This window comes from Diorhabda sublineata, chromosome 9 (assembly GCF_026230105.1).
Source record: "Diorhabda sublineata isolate icDioSubl1.1 chromosome 9, icDioSubl1.1, whole genome shotgun sequence".
Classification (NCBI taxonomy): Eukaryota; Metazoa; Arthropoda; class Insecta; order Coleoptera; family Chrysomelidae; genus Diorhabda; species Diorhabda sublineata.
Window position 1 is genome coordinate 3,735,752 of NC_079482.1, and position 11,475 is coordinate 3,747,226.

General features: G+C 28.0%; 1 protein-coding gene across 1 annotated transcript; it reads right to left on the reverse strand.

Annotated features, from left to right (window-relative positions):
* Nucleotides 1-5,720: 5,720 nt before the first annotated feature.
* LOC130449124 (integrator complex subunit 3 homolog) lies at nucleotides 5,721-9,844 on the reverse strand. Its single transcript, XM_056786809.1, has 3 exons — nucleotides 9,645-9,844; nucleotides 6,558-9,512; nucleotides 5,721-5,958 (listed from the first exon to the last, which is right to left on the reverse strand). Exons 1-3 carry the CDS (start codon nucleotides 9,717-9,719, stop codon nucleotides 5,893-5,895), a joined length of 3,096 nt encoding a protein of 1,031 aa, XP_056642787.1. The 5' UTR covers nucleotides 9,720-9,844; the 3' UTR covers nucleotides 5,721-5,892.
* Between the last annotated feature and the right edge of the window lie 1,631 nt (nucleotides 9,845-11,475).

The following is an 11,475-nucleotide window of genomic DNA, read 5'->3' on the forward strand; positions in this document are numbered from 1 at the left end:
GTTTAATTGTTTTGTATTTTTTTTAGTTATTATGAAAAAAGTATATAAATATTTGATGTATTTTCAATTAAAGTTGAGGATTTATATTCTAACCTCAAAGTTATAACTAATTATTGCTTTAGATTATTTTTAAAATATTTTCATTAAAATAAAGTTTTCCCGAAGAAGGGAGTTATTATCAAAAAGAGTATCCTAACCTGAAAAGAGCGTTTTTAATATTTTTTATCATATTTATTCAAAAATTGCAGCAAAATTTTCATAATTTTGAAGTTTGAGTTTTTTGTTCATCAAATAAGGTATAAACAATTTTTAATCAATTTTTGTGTAATACTTTTAGCTAGAAATAGTTTTTTACCCCCTTTTTGAATTAAAAAATTGATGTAGGGTGGAAAATTATTACAAAATTCTTCGTAGACTAAATGTGCAATTTAAAGAAAAATTTCATGTTATAATCTCAATATATGGGTTATCGAAACACTAATTCTTGTACTATTTATTTTTCAAAAATATTGTTAGTTAGAATTAAAAATTTCTGTTCTAACCTCAAATTTTCAATTCAAAAAAGGGGTAAAAAAACTATTTTTACTAAAAGTATAACAGTAAAATTGGTTATAGTACTACAAGAACTAAATAAATTTATAAAAATTGAAGGAGCTCTGGAATTTTTCATAGGAAAACAGTGTTATTTATTTTTTATCATTATTTCGATATCAACAATTTAAGAAAAGATTTAGAAATAATGATAAAAAATAAATAACACTGTTTTCCTATGAAAAATTCCAGAGCTCCTTCAATTTTTATAAATTTATTGTGTTCTTGTAGTACTATAACCAATTTTACTGTTATACTTTTAGTAAAAATAGTTTTTTTACCCCTTTTTTGAATCAAAAAATTGATGTAAGGTGACAAATTATTACAAAATTCTTCTTAAACAGACCAAATGTTCAATTGAAAGAAAAATTTCATACTATTTTTCAATGTAGGGTTATCGAAACACTAATAATTAGAATCTTGTACTATTTATTTTTCAAACATATAATTTGAAAATTTCTCTTCTAACTGTAAAGTTTCAACTAATTCAATATTGCTTCAAATTTCCCCAAAATAATTTGAAAAAAAAATTGAGTTCCTCCTAATAAGATATTAAAAAACCTGCAACATTGATATTTTGAAAATTCTTTCAAAATGTATTTAGTTTTTGTAGTACATTTCAATAGACACAATTTTTATTTTAATTTACTTTGATTTCTGTAAAACTTTTCCGACTCTACTTCTGAGTATTTTTGATTTAAAAAATCAAATAAGATAATTTTTTCTGATAGAGACAAAAAGTTAAATATCAAGGTAACCAAAAAAAAATTAAACTTATGAGATTTTTGTATTAACTTATTTACATTTATTGCTTGAATATAAAGTTTTACTTAGAAAAAAATTAACATAACCTGCAAAATTGGCTTTTTTATTAAATTCATACAAAGATTTATACTAAATAATAGAAAACTAATTGAAATTAATCTTTTGACCCATTGATATCATTTTGAAAATGATTTTTTGATTCTTCAAATAACCGTGCTTATTATAATTGAGATACTTTAATCCAAAAATTGTTTTGATATACAACAATACACTTTTCCCCATAAAAAAAAACAAAAAAAATATATTTTTTTAATTACAGTTTTGAAATATAGTTTGATTTGATCTAGTTCTTGCAACATACAATTGCAATTTTTTTGAAAAGTTGAAATTCAATTTTTTTTGCCTTTTTTGTTCAAAAAAATGATTTTATTGCTACCAGAGATAAATGTTAACATAAATTTTGAGAATAAAAAGGTAACATTAGTCTTTTTACGCCCTTGAAAAGTTGGGTGACAAAGTTGTTCTAAATGAGACAAAATGTGTAAATCGAAGAAAAATCCTGTATTTTCTCAGTACCGAACAAACAATTTTATTCCATGGAGATGGTAAACCAATAAAATATCAGAAATTTCATCAAAAAGAGCAGAAGCAATTGAAGCAAAAATAAAAATTATAATGAACCTAAACGAAGTTTGAATTCAATTTTTGTATATTTTAGATTTCGGAATGAAAAGCTAACAGTAGTTTGTCTAGCCCCCTTTTTTGAGTGTTTTTTATCTTAAAAATTGATTACAGGCTGACAGATTCTTATAAAAGAGACAAAATTTGTACATTAAAAAAAATTCCATACTTTTTCTTAATATCTGGATAATTGTACAGAATTGCTTGCGGGATTTATTTTATTTGAAAAATATATTCTGAGTTAAACCGTTTTTACAGTAAATAAACTCATATTCAAATATTGTATATCAACTTTTGCAGATATGTTCAAAAATTAACCAAAAAATAGTGTAAAATTGAAAAAATAAAGTCCCACTCAATAAAATATCAAAAAAAGTTTCAAGTTGAAGCAACAGAAGCAAAATAAAAATTATGAATAACCGCTGATTTTGGTATTATTAGTGGTTGGAATTTTCAATATTTTTTATAATATTAATAAAAAAATCAAAAAGAAATAAAACAAATTGAAATAAATCTTGACCTATGGAGGATGTTTTGAAACTGATATTTTCTATTAATCAAATTAGTCTGTTTATTATTATACTTATTATATAAGTTTTTTTATCAGCAATTTAAAAAAAAAATAGTAATAATGATTAAAAAAATCAACAATACCCTTCAAAAAGAACAAAAAAACTTTATTTTAATTACAGTTCTGAAGTCTACTTCAATTTTTCTAATTTATTTAGTTCTTGCAGTAGATTAACAATTTTTTGAAGAAGTTAGAATTCAATTTTTGTATATTTCACCTTCCGGAACCTAACAATTTATTTTATTCCAAAAATATAGTAACTTTAACTAAAATTGTAACAAAAAAGCTAAAAGTTATTCGTCTAACTACTTTTTTGAGTATTTTTGTATTAAAAATGATTATAGGTTGACAGATTCTTCTAAAACAGACAAAATTTGTTTATTAAGAAAAATTTTAAACTTTTTCTTAATATCTGGATAATTGTACAGAATTGCTTATGGGACTTATTTGATTTAAAAGATATATTGCAGCAAATAAATTTAAAATCAAATATTATGTATCAACTTTTGTAGATATTTTCAAAACTAAACATAGAAATAGTGTAAATATTAAAAAATAAAGTCCTACTCAATAAAATATCAAAAAAAGTTTAGAGGTAAAGCAACAGAAGTAGAAATAAAAATTACAATGGACATGAACAATTTTTTTGGAAAGTTTAAATTCAATTATTGTATTTTTCGGGTTTTGGAACCAAACAATTTATTTTATTCCAAAAATACTTCAACTGCAAATTCATCTAGCCCCCTTTTTGAGTGTTGTTTGTATTGAAAATTATTATAGGTTGACAGATTCTTCTAAAACAGACAAAATTTGTTAATTAAAGAAAAATTCTATATCTATTCTCAATATCCGAACAATCATTAAGCCGTTATACTTGCAAATAAAAATTTCTGGTATAACCTCAAACTTCCAAATTATTTATATTAAATTATTATGTATCAACTTTCGTATTTAGATATTTCCAAAAATAACAAAAAACCATGAAATTTCATCCAAGAAAATCATTATCAAAAAAAAAGAAAACCCTTTCACTTCTTAGATATTGAGCTGAATTAACTTATACTTTATTCTTAAACTAGAACTGAACTATTTTTGTCATTTAGATCAATTACTAATCTGCCAAAACATTATTTATATAGTGGAGTTGATTTAAATAAGGCTCATGTTTAATTATATTCGAGATTCGTTTAAAGTTGAAGCAGAAATAAAAATTGTAAAAAATAGCTGATCTTGAAATGATTAGTGGTTGGAATTTTTAATAATTTTTTATCATATTTATAAATAAATTATTGAGAAATAAAATTTTAATAAATGTTTTATTAATAAGTGAGTTTTTCAAACAAGTTTAGAAACAAATTGGAAATAATGATGAAAAAAGTCAAAAATATATGTTTTAATTATTCAAATTTATTTTTGCAGTACTTTGATGTAAAAAGTCAGTAACTTTTTGCCCTATTTTTGATTTTTTTTAACTAATAAATGAATATAGGGTAACGAATTGGCACTAAATTTTTATGAGCAATCAAATTTTTAATAAACATACTAAGGAGGAACAGACTTAGTCATTATTTTACTAAAAAAATTTCGATACATTTGATTGAACTGAATTGGAGAATTTTTTGGAAATTATTTAGAATTTGGGGCTCGGCTCCAGGCAAAAATATCGCTCCAAAAAATCTTTCCCCATCTTGAAACTATTTTGCTAGAGATGATTAAAGGTAGGGGAGACATGTTTTATGAGGTTAAATTGAAAAAACAGGACTTTTAGGTTAGGTTGCTCCAAATTTTTTTTTTTTTCGCCTGGAAACTCATTTACAAGGTAGAATTAGTTAATTAAAGGTGAGGGAAACATTTTTTATGGGGTTTCATTAGAGAAACACGATTTTTAGGTTAGGTTAGGTGGCTGCCAAAAACCATTTTGTTAAGTAGAATTGTATAATTAAAGGTAGGAAAGACATTTTTTATGGTGTTATATTGAAACAAACAGGATATTTAGGTTAAGTTGCTCTAAAAAGTTATTCCCCACCTGGAAACTATTTTGTTAGATATAATTAATAAATTAAATGGGGGAGACATTTTTTGTGGGGTTAGGTGGCTCCCAAAATGTTTTTCCCACCTGGAAACTATTTTGTTAAGTAGAATTGTATAATTGAAGGTGGGGAAGACATTTTTTATGGGGTTTCATCGAAAAAAAACAAGATTTTTAGATTAGGTTAGGTGACAACCAGAAATCTTTTCCCACCCTTGAAACCATTTCGTTAGATAGACTTGAAAATTAAAGGTGGAATCTATAATTAGATAATTAAAGGTAAAGGAGACATGTTTTATGGGGTTTCATCGACAAAAATATGATTTTTAGGTATAAGTATAGCTTAAAAGGGAGAGTGTTAAAAGGACATCAATATTTTGAATAATTACAAAATTATTTATTATTCGAATTCAAGTTATACCTAAAAATAGTGTTTTTTGCAATGAAACCCCATAAAAAGTGTCTCCCCATTTTTAAATCTGATTTAATTCTACCTAATAATATATTTTCCAGGTGGAGAACATTTTTTTGAAGAGATGTTTGCCTGGAGCCCCAATTCTAAATGATCACCAAATTTTTTTAGGATTGTTTAAAAGGGAGCTTGTTTCAATCGATGAAGAATGCGAAAAGTATTGGATCAAATTTTTAAAACAAGTATACAGTACCGGAATGTTATTGAAAGTAAATTTTATATGAAGCATTTGAATGTAGATAAAATGAAAATTGAAGTATTTAACTGTAAAAAAATTATGTCATAAGATGTAGCAAATATCTGAGGGATTCAATAATTTTCTCAAAAAAGCCTTTTCAACCAAATTTACTAAAAAAAGTTATTAAAATTCTATACTTTCAATACTCAGTATATAATAAATACAATTCAAATTCCTAAAAATTTTTGTTATTTAACAAATTTCTTGTTTCAATACTCAAAGTATCAACTTTTTCATAATTAGTCTTTCTAGTTTAAAAATGAAGTATATCAAATTGAGAACATAAAAAGGGAGTATAAATAAATTTCAAAATGACTCATGTAAAAACGAAGCGAGACGTATTTTCTGTAATCGCAACAACTTTGAAGGTACGTTTAGGGGTGTTTTTTTTTTCAAGACATCTTATTGCCTTAGGTTTTGATAGGAGGCATGGGCAGTGTTTTCTTCACTTCAGCGATCGTATCTTCTAAGAACGAGCCGCCTCTCCCACAACAGGAGGGCATAGTGAATAGATAAGCGATTTGCACGTAAATGGATTGTTTCCGTCAATCGCTATCAGACATCACTTTTTTTCTTTTCTTCGGTTGTTTTGGTTTCACAATTTCTTCCTCCTGAAAAATATTATCAATACCATTATAAAAATTTATTAAAAATATGGATTACATTATGGAAAATGCCACAATTCTAATAAACTACATTGAGAAATTTATCAGCGAAAAAATATTTCAACGTAAAGTTTCTTCATTATACATTCTGAAAATCTTCATTTTTTGGTATAATTCAATAAGAAGAAAGATGGTTCAATTAAAATTATATTTTTCCAAAAATTAATTTAAACCTATTAAAATTATGTTAATAATAATAATACAAAGAGAATGAAAATTATACATTGATTTAACAGAAATTATTCCGGAATTAAACTCTGTATAAAGCAAATATTTGGATAAGAAGCTTACAGAATGTTACAAATCCAAGAAATTGAAATGTTAGGTACCCAAGAAAGAAAAATCTCCAAAAACAAAGATATATAAATCAACAAAACCTTAGGAAGTATCTAAAAAAAAATTAAAAACAATGAAGTAGCAGAAAAAAATAATGATTTAAATAAAGGATGTGGGGAAAAGAATAAAAAATTTAGGATCAGATTTAATAGTGCTATTACTTCACATAAACAAATAGTGGTATTTTTATTATTGTAATTAGTACTTACTTCACTAGTTTCTTCTGAAGTATCTGATATTTCCCTTACAATTTGCCTTTTAACAACAGTATTTTTATTAGCAGGTTTCCTACCTCTTCCTTGCGATCTCTTGGTGGCACTAACTTCCTCTTCTTCTTCCATAAGTGCAAACAATTCACTAAATTGTTTCCTTTGGCTATCATTGCTGTTATTATGAGCGATGCTAAGCGCCCTTTGCATCGAGTCAAGTGTGTAAATTGCCATACAGTCATGTTTTTCACAGATAATCCTCAGTTTTTCCAAGTGTCCAAGAACTTGATCGGCACTAGGCACAGTAGCACTTAATGTTTTACTCGCACTAGATCTTTTCCGTTTATTAGGGGAAGTTGATGGATACCTTGTGCTTAATAAAGATGAAATTAGTTCAGCTACTTTGTCTATATACTCATCACACCAAAATTTAATAATTGTAAACACAAATAAATCACCGTTATCACAAATGTCCCTAGAAAATAAAGATTTGATGTAATCTGCATTTGGTTTTTCCATTTTTAACATAAGAGTGACTGCCGTTAATGCCTCTGCATGCAGATCATAGTCTAATTCAGTTATTAATGGTAAAACAGTGTCTATGGATATATTGTGGGCGTTTACAAGTTGCCACAGGAAGAACTGTTCTATACTTTCCCATTGCAAGCTTGCTTTCAATAGAGGTATGATGGTTTCTTGCTTAAACATCATTAGATGACCCTGAAGTACTTTCCCCACTAACGTTTGTAACTGCCGTGGATCTATTGCTGAAATTATTACCCGCAATATTTGAGCATTATTAACTGTTTGTTGTTTAAAGTCTCTATACAGGTCTGGCACTATCCACATCATCAATTTAGTATCACTGTGATGGCATGCAAATAAATCATCGAATAAACAAATATCTACTTTCTTTTCTATGCTCTGGCAAAAGTCTTTGTATACACTAATCTTGAGTGCACTAGCAACGGAATGATCTTCTTTTTTGTTTTCCTTCCAAATTTTCGCTTTGAGGTAATAAATGATAAGGTAACCAAGATTCGGTAATTCATTGTGCATTTCTGCTATAACTTTATATAGTACATCTTTGCCCAATTCATCTTTACTGAAACCATATAAAGTTTTGAATAAAGTGAATAATGGAGATTTCATACTATCCATGAGATTTTCTTCTGTCAGTACATCTGGAAATATCTCTCCCTTCACCTCATCTTTTATAGAATTGACCAAACATTTGGCTACAGCTGGTAAATTTTCATCATCTTCATCCAAGTCCATCACTTGTCCAATTAACTTTTCCATTAGATCATTTCTCTCATCAGTATCAGTTTCGTGTTGTAACTTTTGAAGTGTTTCCCCTATTGGACCTTCTATAAATACTTCTGATTTATTTTTTTCTTTTAACTTGACTTTTGATAACGGTAAATCATCTTCTTCATCTGTATCATATGCTAAAGTCGTACTTATTCTTAAGCTTGGTTCTTCCTCATCATCACTAAATGCTGGTTCACTATCCATAATATGGTTGTTGAGTAGTGACACAGATTCATTTTCCTCATATTTCACTGAATTTGGACTATTTAACATGTCTTTTGAAGATGATTCGAAAGGTATTGCCGTACAAAATTCTCTGAATGTTTCTTGTACCATACTTCTAAGATCCCTATCCAGTTTTGAGTTATCAAATAAAGGCAGCAATGAAGGTAATACTCGTTTATCTAATATTTGTCTCAGTGAAGTGAATATACCTGCCCTCACTTTATCCTCTAAAGGTGGATAGAAATTTGCTATAATTCTGCACAAAAAATCTAACAGTGTAGCAGAAACTGCTGGATGTGACCTCATAGAATGATGCATAACTAGTATAGCAGGTTCAATATTCATAATATTATCTTTTTCGCTATCAAAAAATAACCAATCATAAAAGAGTGCCAATTTTGCATTAGATACAGCTACAGTTGATGTACATGTTGTTAACAGCCATCCAATGACTGCCCACCTAGGTATGATGTCTGAACACAGTAATTCATTTGTAGGATGTATAACACCAACTATAAAACGTATTATGTCACATCGGAGGCTTTGCGATTCGGGAGTAGCTAAGTACTGCCGCTGAAACCAGTCCTGGTAGCGTTTATGGTGGCCGAATCTTACTTGGGAAGTTAAAAAGACAAGTTTTCTCTCCATTTCTGGTGTTAATCTCGACTGTAAAAATCTCCTCGAAGTTCTAGTTTGTAATAGTTGCAAAACCCCAGTAAAATTGGGGGATAAAGTCTTTGGTGACAGTAAAATATCTTTCCATAATTGTTCAAATTCTGTAAGTCTTGCTACATTTTGTAAAAGCCGAACTAAATCTCTTCCAATAACCAGACAATCCTGGAAATGTTCTCTCATAATACTTATTAAAAAGTTGACTTCTTTCTGTCTCAAATTTGTTAGATAAGGCGCATTGTGATCTTCTATTAGTCTTAAATATGTATAAACAACAGATGCTATTAAAACTGGAAATTTTTCTAACCAATTTCTATATTCTATAAAAACATCAAGAAGGGATTCAATAAGCGTAATATTTTTTGGGGATACATCACCTCCTGCTGCATGCCTCATCAAATTCCACACCAAAGTGTCCACATTGCTCACTGCATTTTTTATCATTTCCCTTAAGAGCCATATTAACTGTTGTTTTACCACATCATTAAATCGTAAATATTTGTCAAACACTAATTGCGATAAATTTGTAACTATTAGTCCAAACCCGTCACGAGTTATTAACGTTAAATCCCTATAACTTTTAGGTGCATTATGGGGTTCTGTTAAAATTGTAACCAAAAGTCCAAAAGATATTTCTTCATAACCTTTTTCTTTCAAAAGTGCCTTGTTGAGAGCCTCGTGTGCATCTTTATCACTTAATCCAGCTGTTGTACTGAGTAGAAATTGGTAACTTCTTTCGAATTTCTGAAACAAAAAAACAAAATTTAATTTTACCGCGCTAAGGTACTGTCAGCGTCAAAATACAAATAAAAGAAGTCAAGGCGAGATTCATAATGGCGGACATTTGCTCAACTAATATGGTTTTAAACGGTTTACCTCTTCTAAATCGTCTTTATTTTCAACTGAAGAAGTTAAAAATAATCTAGAAGTCCCTGTTGAAATCACTTCCATATCGTTAAAAGTATAATAACGGCCGCTACGAATTTCGCACTGTTGACAAACACAGCAGGGCCTGCATCGTTCCGTCCTCGGAAAATATTGTGTGAAAATCAAGCTCGCCTTGGTGATTTGGTCTGAAGTGTGGTGGAGTTGGTAGATCTTCACACAGTTGCCAAGTCTCATTATTTTCCGCAGTATATGATAAAATCAATAAATCGTTTACTTGGAACATGCCAATTTTGCATTAATTATTTTTTCTTTCACGATAGTTAATTATTATACCGTATTAATATATATTTAAATTTCTTATTATAAAACAACTAAACATCTAAAAAAATCTATTTGAGCTTTTATGAAAATCAAAATTATTTAATTTAAACATCAAATGGCATTTATAAACAGAATCTGGATACTCCCATAAATATTAGAGGGTGATCCAATTATATTTATAACTATTTTTGATAAAGATAAATATTCTTTACAATATTTTTTTATTTTTATTAATATATAATACAATGTATTAAAGATTTAAGTAACTAAATAGGTTTTATGTTTCACTAAATCTGAAACGAATGAAACATCTACATCACTAAGCTCATCTAATTAATGTATACATCCTTTGTAGGGTTAAGTAGGGCAATTTCGTCTAGTTCAAAACGTCTTTTTCATTTTTATCGGATCGGATTTATCTTTGTGATTATCTAATTCGGAGCAGCATTAAAATAATTTGCAATTAAAGTGGGTGATTCTAAAGATTAATGTAATTAGTTTATTCACCATATTAGGAAGATTCTAAAATACGTACAAAATGAATAGTCGAAAAATACTTTGTAGGAAAGCATAAATAGAAACCACACATACACAATACTTAGATATGAAAATTTTGTTGATAAAAGTAATGACTTATAGTAATAGTTGAATTTTAAAAGTTGTTTTGAAAAATGCGAATTACAAATTTTAAACTTTGTTAGTTTTATTATTAGAACACAAGTCAAATATGGGATTCATTGGAAAATGTAAATTACGTATTAATATATGTGAGTTCAATAGTAATAGTTATTTTTATTGATTACTAATTAATTAGACTAAATAATTTTCAGAGTCACGCCCAATACCCCACTTCACCCTAACGAATCTAGGCAGAAAGTAGGAGAAAACTGGAAAGTTTATGATGTTGCCTCGTAGTTACGCATGTTGTCAAACTGTTAAGTGCAATGAGGTACTCAGCAGGACGACATGCCGGTATCAAAAATAATTGTCTCATTTATGGCTCTCTGATAAAAACTGTAGTGATCATAATTTTACGAATGATATAATTCTGAACACGTGGAAGCAACAAATACTCTTGCTAATGTATTAAGCAAACGGATTTTCAATAATATTCAATAAAGGACTCGACGATTAGTTAATGTCAACATGAACGGAAACGCATACGAGTTATTTATATATTTGCATACACATTTTTGATAGTCCGTAGAAAAAATGGCAGGATCTAAAATTAGAATCTACATGTTGTAAGCAGATATAAATTAAATTTAGTCTAATCCTTCAATATATATTTCACATTATATATAATTATACGTGTAAACTTGTAAGATGTAATATTCTTTAGTAATATGTATTTCAATAACCTATTAGATATCCTGTGCTGTTCAATGATTCATGTTATTTGAATCAACCGCCCAACAATTTAACAACATGGAGTTCTTAATGTTTTTAAGGTTGTCAGATTTAACAATCTATCCTGTTTTTGGGGAAATTCATGACG

Coding starts and splice junctions, on each gene's coding strand:
- LOC130449124 (XM_056786809.1), bottom strand. CDS start 9,719: ATGGAAGTGATTTCAACAGGGACTTCTAGATTATTTTTAACTTCTTCA. Junction 9,513..9,644: donor ATAAAGACGATTTAGAAGAG/GTAAACCGTTTA, acceptor TTTTTGTTTCAG/AAATTCGAAAGAAGTTACCA. Junction 5,959..6,557: donor CTTCAGAAGAAACTAGTGAA/GTAAGTACTAAT, acceptor AATATTTTTCAG/GAGGAAGAAATTGTGAAACC.